General features: G+C 36.9%; 1 protein-coding gene across 4 annotated transcripts in view; it reads right to left on the bottom strand.

Moving 5' to 3' along the window:
- Mindy2 (MINDY lysine 48 deubiquitinase 2) overlaps positions 1 to 16926 on the bottom strand; it is a 96239-nt gene that overhangs the window by 28664 nt on the left and 50649 nt on the right. For all 4 annotated transcript variants that reach the window (XM_074066081.1, XM_074066078.1, XM_074066080.1 and 1 more), the window contains exon 5: positions 9664 to 9766. In XM_074066081.1, the coding sequence (XP_073922182.1) occupies positions 9664 to 9766 (103 nt within the window). The remainder of the gene's footprint in view (positions 1 to 9663; positions 9767 to 16926) is intronic.

The raw sequence follows: 16926 nt of genomic DNA, 5'->3' as shown, positions 1-16926 counted from the left end.
TATGCACATTATCTGTGGGTTAATTAACATGTATGCAAAATTGATCCTCATTTCCTGCAAGTTCATGTTTGTGACTTCATGTGCTAGGCTAAGTTACTTATAAATACTCCCAAATCAGTATCTACAGCACTTTCATAGTGCTTATGAACAGCAGAAGATAGGCATAAAATTCTGATTGCCCAACATGCACATTTTCAGCAGAGGTCAAACAAGGCAACATTCTGCCTTCTTCTTTCATTTCTCATGCCATAAACAAGTATTCTTTTCATGGTCCATTTACTGCCATGTTTCCCACATTTTTGTGCTTTATTTGTTTTTGTTTTTGTTGGTGCTGGGGACTGAACCCAGGGCCTTCTGCATGCTAGGCAAGTATTCTACTATTTGAGTCATGATCCTAGCCCTATCTTTGTGCTTTTTGTTGGAGACTTTTCTGTTTGAAATGTCCTCCACAGAAGAGTGAAGTGCTGGGAAGTGTTCCTAACTACACAAAGGCTGTAATGTGTCTGTTGTAAAAAATACATGACTACTAAGCTAAGTTTAGGCATGAGTTGTAGTGTTATTGGTCAAAGAATTAACAATATATCGTAAATAAGGTACCTTAAAATACACATACTCATAAAGCAAGGTTACTGAATGGCTCACAAAAATGTTGAGACCAGACACTCACAAAAATCTAACTCTGTATCTCCTCTAGGAGCCATGGTTCAGCATTCTGAACAATGAATTCATTGTTCATGGCAACGCCACAGAATGGAGTTACTGCAAATAATGAGTCAATGGTTTACTTTGAAATCAATATTTCTCTCTCTCCTCTCTCTGTCTACTTTTACTCTGACTTAGTAAGGAAGCAATATCTCAGGAGCAGTATGAAGAGAGGTTGCTCTAAAAAGTTTTTTAAGTGAGCTGAGAGGTTCAGACACAGGGAGAAGTATTAATCATGCTGCTGGCTCATGCCTGTAATTGTGCAATTCTAGTTACTTGGAAGGTTGAGATCAGGAGGATCACAGTTCCAGACCAGTCTGCATAAAGAAAAAAAAAAAAAAAAGCTGGGTGTGGTGGCTTGTGCTTGCTATCCAATTAATGGTGGGAAGCATAAAATAGAAGGGCTGCTGTCTAGGCCAGCCTGGGAAAAGAGCAAGACCCTGTCCCCAAAATAACCAGAGCAAAATGTGCTGAAGCATGGTTCAAGCAGTAGAGCACCTACATGGCAAGCATGACCCTGAGTTCAAACCCAAGTACTGCCAAAAATAAGTAAATAAATTTAAAAGAAATGAACACCTTAATAATAAATGAAAATAGGCTTGGTGCCAGTGGCTCATGCCTGTAATTCAAGCTACTTAGGAGGCTGAGATTGGGAAGATCACATTTTATGGCCAGCCTGGCAAATATATTCTCCAAAATAAAGCAAAAATGAACTGGAGGTTGGCTCAAGAGGTAGAACACCTGCTGATTTACTAAGGGTGAAGCCCTGAGTTCAAATCCCAGTTGGAAGGAAGGAAGGAAGGAACAAAACTTGGTAGGAATTTGACAGGGCCAGAAGCAGGTGATAATGTAAATTTATTTCACTTCCTTTCCATTCCTTGGTGTCAAGCCATAGCACTTCAAACTGCAAAGTGGTTGTAAAACATTACCAATACAGCACACTATTCCAAGGACTTGGTTAAGGTAGGACTAGTACAAAAATAACAAAGGAGACTATAACCAAAGAAAATTTATAGCACACACTTGCAACTTCTTGTGTTTATTTATACTCCCATTATAGTTACTTTGTTAAGTACCAAGGAGTAGAAAGTACTGAAGCTTTTTATTATTATGTAACATTTTAAAAGGAAACACTCCCCAGTAAGGTCAAAGAAAACAAAAAGGACACATTATGCCTGCCCTGAAAAGCACCACTCCTGTCTTATCTATGCTGCTGAGTGCTTGCTTCAGACAGATGTTTCTATAGGCCCTTCCATACCTCATTCCCACAATATTCTCTCCACAGATTCCTTTCAAAAAGTACAAAAATTCAGTGGAGATATAATTACTTTCATGTTAGCGTGAAATCCAAAAATTTCACATTACAAAGGTCTTTCTCAGCTGTTTCTTATTACAGATCAAGAAATAGGCTCACATAAAATGAATGACTTGACCAAGGACTCAAACTAGTTATGGCAAAGTGAAGACTGGAACCCATAAGAATTATTATTGGTATAAACATGTTAAAAATTTAGTGCAGACTTTTATAATAAATTATGACTGAATTATATATCTCCCAAAATCATAACATACACCTTATTTAAAATTATTTAAAAACCTATTTTGCAGAGATGGGAGGACTGCAGGTCCAGGTAAGCCCAGGCATAAAGTTAGTGATATACTATCTCAACAAGTCAGGTGTGATGGTGTACAGCTATGGGGGAGGCAGAAGTAGGAGGACTGTGGTTCCTAGGCCAACCCAGGGCAAAAATCTTGAGACCCTATCTGAAAAATAAACTAAAAGCAAAAAGGGCTGGCATCATGGCTCTGGTGGTAGAGCACTAGCCTAGCAAGCAAATACAAGGCTCTGAATTCAATTTCCAGTACTGTTAAAATAACAACAGGAAAAAACAAAAACATTATTTCCTAATTCTCCTGCTGTATCTTCAACAGTGATTTTGTTTTGTCTTGTTGGGACTGGGGTTCAAACCCAAAGCTTCACATTTGCAAAGCAGGTGCTCTTCTATGTGAACCACACCTCCTGTCCATTTGCTCTGGTTATTTTTGGAAAGAGGATCTCACAAACTGTTTACTTGAGCTGTCCTCAGCCATGATCCTCCCAGTCTCAGTCTCCCAAGTAGCTAGGATGATAGGCATGAGCTACTATATTCAATAGTGATTTTAGTAGAATACTTAAAAGGTTATTCTAGGTTCAACCGTCCATAACTAATTGAATAAATTTTAGCATACAACTGTGTTAGACAGCAGTTTATTTATCTGCAATGTTTCAAATAGTACAGTGTTTCAAATAATAGAGCTTATTTGCAATACTCAGATTAAACCTCAGTTTCATGGTTACAGATAGTTTACTGGTAAGACTAAAGGCAATAAAATCCTAATACAGTGATAATAAAAAAGAATGCTACTGAAGATAAATTTAAATTAAACATTTTTTCTGACAAGATTACTGTGTTTGGAAATGTTTCCTTTTTGGATTTTTTGGAGACAGAGTATCACTATGCACCCAGGCTGGCCTCAACCTCAGCCTGCCAAATGCTGGAATTACAGGTGTGTGCCACCATGCCTGGTTCAAAAAATATTTTTTTTAATTCAGCAATAAAATAATAAATTGGTTTATCAAATTGTTTTCCTGTGTACTGAAGAGTTAATAAGAGAATATGAGCACCCTGAACATAAAAGAAGGCTGAGTTATGACAAAGACACTAAGATCAGGCAGAAAGGAAGAGAAAGCAGAAACAGCAGGGAAGGAAACTATTTAAAAATATTTCCTAGATGTGGCCCTTCCTGAGAATGTTGGTCAGAATTTGTTATTGTGACAGCTTTAAGCAAATGATTTTTTTATACTTTCAAGTTTCAAAAATCAAATACATTATGTTAATGTATTTTTTCCCTTGAGGGGACAGGCAAAATCAATCTCTTCTTAAAATTTTTTTTCTGGCACTGGGGTTTGAACTCAAGGCCTACACCTTGAGCCACTCTATCAGCATCCTTTCACCCCTTTTTTGTGATGGGCTTTTCAAGATAGGTCTAGCCTGGGGCTGGCTTTGAGCCACGATCCTTCTGATCTCTGTCTCCTGAGTTGCTAGGATTACAGGTGTGAGCCACCAGCCACCTGCGCCCCAGCCCCTGTCCCCTGGCCCCCAGCAAACAATCTCTTCTAACATGACAAATGCTCAGATTTTCTTTTAAAAGACAGAGACTTATACAATTCTGGGGAAGCATAGGGAGCCCAGAACATCTTACTGTGCCAAGTCAGGAAATACTCAAGGAATGATGAGGACATACTGAAGAACATGGAACCCAGCCTGTGGGCATCCTAATGGCCATATTTGGAAGAACTGAAGTGTCAAAAAGAATAATGATGATAATGGAATCAATCACTCTGATTATAAATGAATCCATGAGTTTTTATTGCTATAAATTTGTTTTAAATGAAGAAAGAAGATGAGAAGGGAAAACTATTTTCATTTTTTAAAAATCCAGTTCTGGGAATCAAACCCAGGACTTTGTGCATGTTAGGCAAGAACTCTACCATTAAGCTATACCCCCTAGAAGGTAACACACACGCACAGGAAATCAATGTGAGTCAATGCCCTGTATAGCTATCCTTATCTCAACCAGCAAAAACCCTTGTTCCTTCCTGTTATTGCTCATACTCTCTCTACAACAAAATTAGAAATAAGGGCAAAATAGTTTCTGCTGGGTATTGAGGGGGGGGAGAGGGAGGGGGCGGAGTGGGTGTTAAGGGAGGGGATGGGGGCAGGGGGGAGAAATGACCCAAGCCTTGTATGCACATATGAATAATAAAAGAAAAAAAAAGCTATACCCCCAACCTGGAAAACTGTATTTTGCAGTAGAATAATATCTAATTAATGTAAAAAGAATTAAAAATATCATAGTTACTACAGTAATCACTGATTCAGATAAGAATCAATGGATGCCACATCTATAGGGTAAATGCTTATTAAAGAACAAGATATTCAGAGTTCCAAAGCATAACATCACAGGTTGCTTACTGATTACAGAGAAAGGACATCTTTGAAAGAAAAAACATTTGACTTATGCCACCTTGATGAACTTAAACATCACCAATGGACTTGTGTGCCCCATAACTTGAGGCAGTAGGAAGAACACTGCATAAGACTCACCTGTGTAGCATCCTGCGAAAAAAGTACAACCTGACAAACAACCAGGCAAACCCAAATTGAAGGCTAAATCCATAAAAGTGACCTGGACTATTTAAAAAAGGCAATATGGTGGTATGGGAAAAAAGAGAGGAAAAAAATGCATGCCACAAAAGATTAAAAGAAAGCAGGAGAGGCTGTCAAAGTGGATCAAGTGATAGAGGCCTGGCTAGCAAGTGTGAGGCCCTGAGCTCAAACCCCAGTGTCACCAAAAAAAGAAGAAAGAAGAAGAGAAGAAAAGAAGAAGAAGAAGAAGAAAAGAAGAAGAAGAAGGAGGAGGAGGAAGGAGGAGAAAAGAAGAAGGAGGAGAAAAGAAGAAGGAGGAGAAAAGAAGGAGGAGGAAGAAGGAAGAAGGAAGAAGGAAGAAGGAAGAAGGAAGAAGGAAGAAGGAAGAAGGAAGAAGGAAGAAGGAAGAAGGAAGAAGAAGAAGAAGAAGAAGAAGAAGAAGAAGAAGAAGAAGAAGGGAGTAGCAAGTGTGAGGCCCTGAGCTCAAACCCCAGTGCCACCAAAAAAAGAAGAAGAAAGAAGAAAGAAGAAAGAAGGAGGAGGAGGAGGAGGAGGAGGAGGAGGAAACCATGGTGGGTCGGGGGGATTTGAGGAACTAGTTCAAACTACAGGAGACTAAAGAGGATATGAGAAATAAATGATCCTTGACTAGAGTCTACATGGGAAAAATTAAAAGCTGTAAAGGGCATTATTGAAAAACCTGGGAAAATCTGTGTATTAAGAATATATTAGATAACTCTGTATCGATATGATATTCCCTTAGCTAATTACATTGTGATAATACTGGAGAAATTATATAGAATTCTTTTTTCTTAGGAGACAAAGAAGTGCTATGACATTTGCAACTAATTCTGATGTGATTTAGGAAAAAGCGCATTGTGTAAGTACAGGAACAACACATATTCAGTACGGTAACAATCGGCAAGTTTAAGGAAAGTGCATGTAAGTGCTCAGGTGCTGTTCCAACGTTTTTATGGGTATGAGATGTCTCAAAAAAGTTGGAGAAAGAAAAATTACTAATATTACTTACTAAATTAGTAACAGCTAATAAAACTACACTACTTAATAAAAATAATGTGGATTCAAACAGGATGAATAAATATTTCAATACATTAATAAACATCCTGCAGTTTTTTTGAACAGTAAGTACTGGGGCTTGAACTCAGGGCCTCACACTTGCTGGGCAGATTCTCCAACACTGGAGCCCTCCACCACCCATTTTTTGTGTTGGGTATTTTCAAGATGTGGTCTTGTGAACTATTTGCTCAGACTAGCTCAAACTGTGATCCTCCTGATCTCTGCCTCCCTCGTAGCTAGGATTATAGACTGAGCCACCAGTGCCTGTCTTCCTAGAATTAATTTTTATGAGCATATTTTTGTCCTAGGAACAGATGCTAAAAAATAATTATTCCTGAGAGTACTTGGAAGTAAATAACCAGCTCTGGTGAAGTCTGGCAGCTGGTAATGTGTTTTGTTGTTTTTCTCATTGATTTTTGCTGTTATGCCACAGTCCATCATTATAACCAGATTAAAGAAGATACTGTTTGTCAAAAGAAGTATCAGATAATAAGTACTCTATGTTCAAGTAAAACTTCTGTGCTTTTACTTACAAGGTATTATCACCAAAAGAAAATGAATATTGTCTGATTATATTGACAGTCGGCTGAATAACATTTTTGCCCTCAGAAAAAGAATTCTAGTAAAAGAATTTCTTATATTCTACACCATGATAGCAAATGAAATGTTTGAATTAAAAAAAATAAGCAGCTATAATCTAAGACCAAAGCTTTTAAGATTAGAAATAAGCCAGCTTGGGATATTTTATTGCTTCAAAAGGAAAGGTACAGTTGAAGGCTACATAGAAAAAGAAATCAAACTACTTCAATTGAACATTATATCTAAGAGAATACAATGAAGAAAAATGATGTAGGAAAGATAAGTACTATAACACAGATAGAAATATCCATGTGGCCCTTCTTTCTGATATGATGTCTTATTTCCTTATACAAGTAGGCTTTGGTGTTAAATAATTCTTTCAAACACACTAAATAGTTTTATTGTCTTATAAACAAAAGCTGGTTTAGCTTTTAATTATACTGAAATCCACATGTATTTCTTAATATGAAAATCTGATATGTAGAATTTGACTATAATGAAATTTTCATATCCAGGAATTAAACAATAAATATGCCTGTAATGTATTTACTGAAAATTCTATACCATTACAGGGTGAGTCCTTCCTTGGTTTTATCAAGACGTTCTTCCCAAATTATCAATGTTACATAAACTGGCTATAGTTTTTCATTTTCCTGGGGAATCATTGTTTGAGAAATGATAGTACTTGTACAATCAGATCAAGAAAACAAGAGAAGTGATGAAGGGTGATTATTTAAGCTCGCTGTGTCAAATAGCACATTGCTAGTTCCTACCCTTGTTCCATTGCAGCTGGGCTGGAGAAGGAGGCTGTCACAGGGTTTCCCAAGCTTCGTACCTGAAATCTGTTCACCCAAACATCCTTTCTCTGGCTATCACTTTGTTAGGTAGATGCTCTACCACTTGAGCCATTCTACCAGCCCTGGCTATCACTCTGTAACCACCTTATGAACCTTTTTTTTTTTTTCTTTCTTTTTTTTTTCTTTTATTATTCATATGTGCATACAAGGCTTGGTTCATTTTTCCCCTCTGCCCCCACCCCCCCCCTTTTTTTTTTTAACTCAGGGTTCATGCTTGCTAGGCAGGTGCCCTACTACTTGAGCCAGAAGCTCTTTTTTTGCTTTAGTTGTTTTTCATATAGGGTCTTGTGTTTTTGCCTGGACAGGCCTCAAACCACAATTCTTCCAATCTCTGCCTTCCGAATAGCTGGCATTACAGATGTGAACCACTACACCTGGCCCTCACCTTCTGAGTTTTATGGTGCCTTCAGTTACTACAGAATAGCATAACTCTTTATGGAATGTTACTGAGAAAGTGGACTTCACATATTGAAATTTTCTTTATAGGCTTCTTTTTAGGAATAACTCTATGGTAATGAGAATACAGACAGGAATGCACAGTGAGGAGATTTCTTTCTTTTTTTTTTTTTTTTGGAGCTACTGGAGCTTCACATTTCCAAAGCAGGAACTCTACTGTTTGAACCAAACCTCCAGCCCACTTTGCTCTGCTATTTTTTGGACAGAATCTTGCAAACTATTTGCAGGTCTGGCCTTGAATTGCAATCCTCCTATCTCAGCCTCCCAAGTTACTAGGATTACAAGCATGAGCCACCAGTGCCCAGGGAGAAAAAACAGTTTTATAACAGATTTTGCTGCTCCTTTCCTTCCTAAAATTTAAACTTTCTTGCCTTACATTGTAGTGAAACAGTTGTCATCCAAATCAATGATCAATGTCCCTATATGTTTATACACTTTTTGAAAGTAAAAGACTAAGATAAACTTTGATTACAATACTTGTACAGTAAGCTGACCTCATTAGCAGATTTATTTTGACCAAATGTAGTCAAAAAGCAATAAATAATAAAAGGAATTTCTGTGCGTGGATTCTGCAGCTTGGTTGATGTGGAGAAGCTCTCAGTCTCACATTAGCAGCAGTTGTGTTTAAATCGTTGTGTGATCTGCTGAGTATTTTCCTGCCCTTAATATTATGAAAATCTGTCTCCCAAAAAGCAAATGGTGCTCAAAAAGCAAAGTAAATGTGAACATGCTTACCTGAAGTGAATCAAGTGAAAAACGGAGGTTTGTTGAAAGGCAGCATGTCATTAGTGGAAGCTGGGCAGCCTCGTGGGGAAAATGAACCAGGTGATTGCAGTACAGCCCTAACTCTGTGCATCCTGAGAATCTGTGGTTTTTCTCAGCGGTGGTCTCCTTGGAACCACAGGCATGCAAAGACCAAAGGTCTACTGTATTTTCTTATTACTTGCCTTTTTTGCAAAAATGTGTAAAGCTTCTGGATAATTGAGTAATTAATACAATATATTAATACAATGTGGGATTCATGTACACATCTTTTATATGCTCTAACATGTTCTTATAATCATTAGTTTTAATTTTCTTAAATGCAGTAATTATAATCAATTTTTATTAGACTTCATGTAAGAGTTGCATGCAGACAGAGAATGATGAAACTCCATCCCTTGCTTCTTCTGATTTCTCTCTTTTCTTTGCCCATCAAATAAAGAAGAATGGTAGCCTCAGTCTTTGTGTGTACTTGTAAAAAAGTGAAGTGGGGGATGGGGACAGTATATCCAAATGCTACGGCCCCTGATAACATTCTAGCTTCAAATCTCCTTTTCCCCATCATTAACTGGAAAGGTATTAAACTGCTTTTGTGACAGTGAATTTAGTAATTTCAGTTAGCAACTGACAGTCCAGAATGGGACTTTAATATGTTGTATTGTACTGAAGCATTAGGCAGACAATATCATTTCTGCCAATGGAAATACTCAGGCTAAAAAAAGTCCACTCAGTATGCCCAAATAATAATCCTTTTAAAAATCCTTTGTAACTACCAGTAACCTCTGGATAATTGACCATACAAAACTAGCAAGTGATTCTCAAGGCCTCTATTAGCATCCAGGCCTGATATCACAAGTCAAGTAGAAGAGTTTTAGCAAGAACACTTTCACTGACACTTTTATGAATGCATCTTTTAATCCCTACAAGTACCATCACTTGCATTTTTTAGCATTCTTACTGAAGAAATTAAAAATGATTAAATTATGAGAAGAGTTATTTTTCCAATAATACAAAATCAAGTAGCAGCAGCACTCACCCACCTTCGCTAACCAGCTCACTATTGTCTGACTGCTTACAGGAGATGATCTTCTCCACTAGTTGGTTGTAGCTGCAGTTACCAACAGCTTTGACAATGTCATCAATCTAGAAAACAAATGACTGTCTCACCAATCACGATAAGAACAACAGCAAATGAAATCCGTATCACTCTTTAGGATTTTATTAGGGTACAATACTAAATATAAAAGTCTTACTTAGGAAAAAGAAAATCAGCACTAAAAATACCCAGTTTCTAATTTTGCTTACAGCTCAGTATAACACATCATGAAAAATAATGCATAGCTGTATTTTAATTATGTAAAAATGATGAAATGAAATTAGTACATGCAATGATATCACTATTATATTTTTTAGGGGTGGTGAGATAGGATCTTACTATGTAGCCCAGGCTGGCCTTGAACTTGTGATACTTTTCCCTCAGCCTCACAAGTGCTGGAATTACAGGTGTGTACCACCATGCCCATCTATAATTTTATTTATTTATTTTTGTAGTACTGGGGCTTGAACTCAGGGCCTTCACCTTGAGCCACTCCATTAGCCCTATTTTTTTGAAGGGTTTTTTTTTTTTTTTATTCATATGTGCATACAAGGCTTGGGTCATTTCTCCCCCCTGTTCCCACCCCCTCCCTTACCACCCACTCCACCCCCTCCCTCTCCCCCCACTCCCTCAAAACCCAGCAGAAACTATTTTGCTCTTATCTCTAATTTTGTTGTAGAGAGAGTATAAGCAATAATAGGAAGGAACAAGGGGTTTTGCTGGTTGAGATAAGGATAGCTATACAGGGCATTGACTCACATTAATTTCCTGTGCATGTGTGTTACCTTTTAGGTTAATTCTTTTTGATCTCACCTTTTCTCCAGTTCCTGGTCCCCTTTTCCTATTGGCCTCAGTTGCTTTTAAGGTATCTGCTTTAGTTTCTCTGTGTTAAGGGCAACAAATGCTAACTAATTTTTTAGGTGTCTTACCTATCCTCACCCCTCCCTTGTGTGCTCTCGCTTTTATCATGTGCTCAAAGTCCAATCCCCTTGTTGTGTTTGCCCTTGATCTAATGTCCACATATGAGGGAGAACATATGATTTTTGGTCTTTTGGGCCAGGCTAACCTCACTCAGAATGATGTTCTCCAATTCCATCCATTTACCAGCGAATGATAACAATTCATTCTTCTTCATGGCTGCATAAAATTCCATTGTGTATAGATACCACATTTTCTTAATCCATTCGTCAGTGCTGGGGCATCTTGGCTGTTTCCATAACTTGGCTATTGTGAATAGTGCCGCAATAAACATGGGTATGCAGGTGTCTCTGGAGTAACCTGTGTCACAGTCTTTTGGGTATATCCCCAAGAGTGGTATTACTGGATCAAATGGTAGATCAATGTTTAGCCTTTTAAGTAGCCTCCAAATTTTTTTCCATAGTAGTTGTACTAGTTTACATTCCTACCAACAGTGTAAGAGGGTTCCTTTTTCCCTGCATCCTCGCCAACACCTGTTGTTGGTGGTATTGCTAATGATGGCTATTCTAACAGGGGTGAGGTGGAATCTTAGCATGGTTTTAATTTGCATTTCCTTTATTGCTAGAGATGGTGAGCATTTTTTCATGTGTTTTTTGGCCATTTGAATTTCTTCTTTTGAGAAAGTTCTGTTTAGTTCACTTACCCATTTCTTTATCGGTTCATTAGTTTTGGGAGAATTTAGTTTTTTAAATTTCCTATATATTCTGGTTATCAGTCCTTTGTCTGATGTGTAGCTGGCAAATATTTTCTCCCACTCTGTGGGTGTTTTCTTCAGTTTAGAGACCATTTCTTTGGATGAACAGAAGCTTTTGAGTTTTATGAGGTCCCATTTATCTATACTATCTCTTAGTTGCTGTGCTGCTGGGGTTTCGTTGAGAAAGTTCTTACCTATACCTACTAACTCCAGAGTATTTCCTACTCTTTCCTGTATCAACTTTAGAGTTGTGGTCTGATATTAAGATCCTTGATCCATTTTGAGTTAATATTGGTATAGGGTGATATACATGGATCTAGTTTCAGTTTTTTGCAGACGGCTAACCAGTTTTCCCAGCAGTTTTTGTTGAAGAGGCTGCTATTTCTCCATCGTATAATTTTTGCTCCTTTGTCAAAGGCAAGTTGGTTATAGTTGTGTGGCTTCATATCTGGGTCCTCTATTCTGTTCCACGGGTCTTCATGTCTGTTTTTGTGCCAGTACCATGCTGTTTTTTTATTGTTATTGCTTTGTGATATAGTTTGAAGTCAGGTATTGTGATACCTCCAGCATTGTTCTTTTGACTGAATATTGTCTTGGCTATTCGTGGCCTCTTGTGTTTCTTTATAAATTTCACGGTAGATTTTTTAATCTCTTTAATGAATGTCATTGGAATTTTGATGGGAATTGCATTAAACATGTAGATTGCTTTTGGGAGTATAGACATTTTTACTATGTTGATTCTACCAATCCATGAGCATGGGAGATCTCTCCACTTTCTATGTCTTCCTCAATCTCTTTCTTCAGAAGTTTATAGATTTCCTTGTAGAGGTCATTCACATCTTTTGTTAGGTTTACACCTAGGTATTTGATTTTTTTTTTGAGGCTATTGTAAATGGAATTGTTTTCATGCATTCTTTTTTCAGCTTGCTCATTGTTAGTGTATAGAAATGCTATTGATTTTTCTATGTTGATTTTATATCCTGCTACCTTGCTATAGCTATTGATGATGTCTAGAAGCTTCTGAGTAGAGTTTTTTTGGGTCTTTAAGGTATAGGATCATGTCATCTGCAAATAGGGATATTTTGACAGTTTCTTTAACTATTTGTATTCCTTTTATTCCTTCTTTTTGCCTAATTGCTCTGGCTAGGAATTCCAGTACTATGTTGAATAGGAGTGGAGATAGTGGGCATCCTTGTCTGGTTCCTGATTTTAGAGAAAATGGTTTCAGTTTTTCTCCATTAAGTATAATGCTGGCTGTAGGTCTGTCATATATTGAAGGGTTTTTTTGAGATAGGGGTTGCGGAACTATTTCCCCGGGCTAGTTTTGAACCATGACCCTCCTGATCTCTGCCACCTGAGTTGCTAGGATCACAGGTGTGAGCCACCAGCACCCAGCTATAATTTTATTTTTTTAAGTCATAGAGATGTACTTAAGTGACTAAAACAAAATGTAAAACTATTTCAGGAAGAAAAATATGGAAATTTTAGTGTTTAACTAAAAAACAAATGCTTCATATTTAAAGCATGGCAAATCTAACATTGGTAATTTATAGGGTCATCGGAGTTCTTCTATTTTATTTATTATTTAGTTCCTAGGAAAGTACAGTGGAAATATGAGTAGAGATACTTTCCTGAAGAAAAGTTCATATATGTTAATCAGGGGAAGTATTTGCCTCATGATTCCTATTTAATCCTTGTCTTTACAGATATAGTAGAAATATAAATTCAAACTTTGAAGCTATAGAAAAACAAAATTGTTTCACCTATTAAAGAAAGAGGTCTGTTACCCAAACAACTTTTTACTGCCTTCCTAGCCCTAAAAATATTTATATTTATTTATAAATTATATATTATTATATTAATATGTTAAATACATATTAATTTAAACAATGATATCAACAGAAATAAGAGAGTCAGGTACTAGTGGCTCATACCTATAATTCTAGCTATTTGGGAGGCTGAGATTGGCCAGCCTGGCAAATAGTTCATGAAACCCCATCCCAAAAATAATCAGAGCAAAATGGACTAGAGGGTGGCTCAAATGGTAGAGTACTTTCCTAGCAAGCACAAGGCCCTGAGTTCAAACCTCAGTACCACAATAAATACAGATAGATAGAGAGACAGGGGTTAGGGGGAGGAATGAAGGAAAGAAGCAAGCAAGCCAATGTTTTCTTCTTACATTCAAATGATCATCTTGAATAATTACTCTTTAAACTATCACAGGTCTCAACATATATCTCCACAAATAAAACTGTGGACAGTGCTTCTCAAGCTTGGGGCAGCTTACTAAAAAGATCAAAAAGAATTCCAGGCTAAAATGATCCTCCTGATCTCTGCCTCCTGAGTAGCTAGGATTATAGGCAAGAGCCACCACAGCCCAGCTTAAAATGTCTTTTTAATTGTCTATGTTTTCATTCTACTTCCCAGGTGATTCAAATGCATGGCAAAGTTTGAGAATCACTGTTCTAGGCTGCAATTTATTTTCCTTCTTCCTGCAAAATTTTATAATGAAGTAAAGCCTCTTGACTTATTGGGACTGATGATTGGTTGAGAAGATCAGTTAATTGAAAAAGTCAAAACAGGAAGTAGTGGGAAATGTTCTATACATGTCTCAAATATTTCATATTAACTTAAAATACAAAGATATTTCATTAGTCAATCTTGTTTTGTTTTTGAGACAGGGTCTCACTGTGTAGCCTAAGCTGGCTTAGAGCTCGTTACAAAGCCCAAGCTGGACTCAAACTCACAATCCTTCTTGCCTCCACTTCCCAAGGGCTGAAATTGACTTTTAGTGCAGAGTCAAATAAGGCCTCTTGTTTAACAGAAGATCCTTGAGGGCTATGACTCTATGTAAACTACACAAAAAAGGTGTATCTATGGCTTCTGTTTTTGATTCACTTAACATGAAAACTTAGATCCTTAAACAATTTGAGGGCATAATCTCTTTGGATTCTCATTTTATATATATATATATATATATATATGTATGTATATACATATATACATATATATGTATATTTGTTTATTTATTTATTGGCTTTTAGGTTATTTTCAAGTAAGGTCTTGCTTTTTGTCTGGGGGGCAGCCATGGACTACCACCACGCCTGGTTTATTGTTAAGATGGGTTCTTGCTAATGTTTTGCCTGGTCTGTCCTCAAACCATGATCCTCTTGCTCTCCAGCTCCCAAGTACTTGGGATTACAGGAGTATGCCACCAATATATATAATAATGTAATTTAGTTAATAGTAATGTACCAATGCTAAATTTCTTAGTTTTGATACATGAACCATGGTCATGTAAGAATGTTAACACCAGGGAAAACTGGATGAGGAGCTCTGTAACTCTCCTATAAATCTAAAATTATTTCAAAATAAAAAGTTAAAACAATTTCAAGAATATGTTCATTAGGTTTTTATTTATTTAGTTATCTTTGGCAGTATTGGGGTTTGAACTCAGGGCCTCATGCATGCTAGGCAGGTGCTCCACCACTGGAGCCACTCCACCAGCCCTTCTTTGTAATGGGTTTTTTTGAGATAGGGTCTTGTGAACTATCTGCACCAGCTGGCTTTGAACCTCGATCCTCCTGATCTCTGTCTCCTGAGTTGCTAGGATTACAGGCATGAGCAGCCGGTGCCCGGCCTCATTAGGCTTTCTTTTCTGCTTCTCTTATTGAAAAAAGTTAATTGAAATCTTTCACTGTGACAATTTAGTTCTGTTAAATGTCACTGATATATTTTGAAGTTATGTTATTAGATGCACACAAATTTTGTTTTTAATGATCAAAAGCTAATCTTTATTTGTTATGGCAGTTCCTGTGGGTCCAAGGAATAAATGGTCAGGACCTCTACTTTCCAGGTGTCTCCAAATGCATATAAATTTAAAACATATTTGTATCTTCTCAGCAAATTAAATATTCTATCATTAGCAATGCTTTTCGACATAAAGTATATTCTTTCTAATAATAGTATAGGCACACCAGCTATCTTGTGCCTTAGTAATTATATGACATCTTTTTCCTTGCAATCTTTCTAGTTAACTACATTATTTTGTATATGTGTCTCTTATAAACAGCAGAACAAAAATCTATTTTAATTGACCCTCAGAATCAGTCTTTTTTAACTAAAGCATTTAATCCTATTTACATCTAGTATAATTATTCACACATTCGAATTTATTAAGTGTGCCATTTTCTTTGCCTTATCAGTTCTGCACTCCTTTATCTCTCTTTTCTTCCTACAAATACAAAACTTACCTATTCTGTATTTCATGGTTATGCTAGAAAAGCACTGAGCAATAGCACTTTCTGCAGTGATCAGTGATGGAAATATTCCAAATTTATGCTTCCCAGTAGGGTGTCCACTAGTCACATGTGACTATCTAGCAAGTAAAAGGTAGCTAGTCCATTCAGGGACTAAATTTTTAATTAAATTTAATTAAGCATAGTTGACTGCTATATTGGACAGAGAAACTACGGAAACTGTAATATTTACCCTGACCATATCAAAACCAAAAGGTAGTTATTTTCAGGCCATGCTCTGTGGAACTTGCCTGCATTCCCAGCTACTGAGGAGGCTGAGGCAGGAGGATTACCTGAGCCCAGGAGTTTGGCAACAGACTCTGTCTCAAAAACAAGAAACCAGAGAAAAATTTATTGTCATCTTTAACAATTAATTCTAGGCCCTCAGAATACTTTAATTTCTTTAATCCTCCTTCCAAATGATGTCATTATTTTTGCATAGTGTAGCATTTTTAACCTCCCCAAAGATAATGTTATTATTTGATACAGTGATTAATCATTGAGATTTACCCATGTATTAATCATGTTATTATCTCTACATCCAATTCTTATTTACATCTGTGATCATTTTCCTTCTGGCCAAAATATTTGTTTAAATTTTTATAAATAATGGTCAATGTCTTAATTTAGTTAATCTGAAAAATGACTGCTTCACTCAAGGACACTTTTACTGACAACAGAATTATAGGTTGACATTTGTTTCCTTTCAGCACAGTAAATATACCATTGTTATTGTCATCTGGTCTTCACTAAGGGTATAGTTATTAATTAATAACAGGGAAATACCTTCTCAGTGACTGCACTTGGAGCCCACCATCAAGAAAACTACAGTGTTTATTTGCAAGATAGGAATTTACAGAACCCAAAATCAGAACACAAAGAACCAGCCAGTTCTGAAAGGTATTTCAAATTTTGCCTTTTTCTTTTGTTTCTTCTTAGCAGCAGCAGAATTCTGTCACAAAGCAAGTAAGTAAAATGATAAAGCAGACTCCAAGGCTGTCCTCCATTAGAGTTCATTTTTTTAAGCATATGGATGCAGCTGTTTACCATATGATATTACAGCTACTCAGACAGTCAAAGAGATTATCTGAGTTCAGTTTTTAAGAACTCAGGCTGCAAATTCCTTGAGATGAATTCATTCACCTCAAGAATTAAAACCACCTGCCAGCATCCAACATGACCCACTTTGGATTTATACAATCCTGGGCACATTCAAGCTTTTCAGAGAAATTCTTAG

Source organism: Castor canadensis, chromosome 2, assembly GCF_047511655.1.
Source record: "Castor canadensis chromosome 2, mCasCan1.hap1v2, whole genome shotgun sequence".
Taxonomy (NCBI): domain Eukaryota; kingdom Metazoa; phylum Chordata; class Mammalia; order Rodentia; family Castoridae; genus Castor; species Castor canadensis.
The sequence above is the reverse complement of the archived record's forward strand: the minus strand, read 5'-3'. Positions and strand labels throughout refer to the sequence as shown.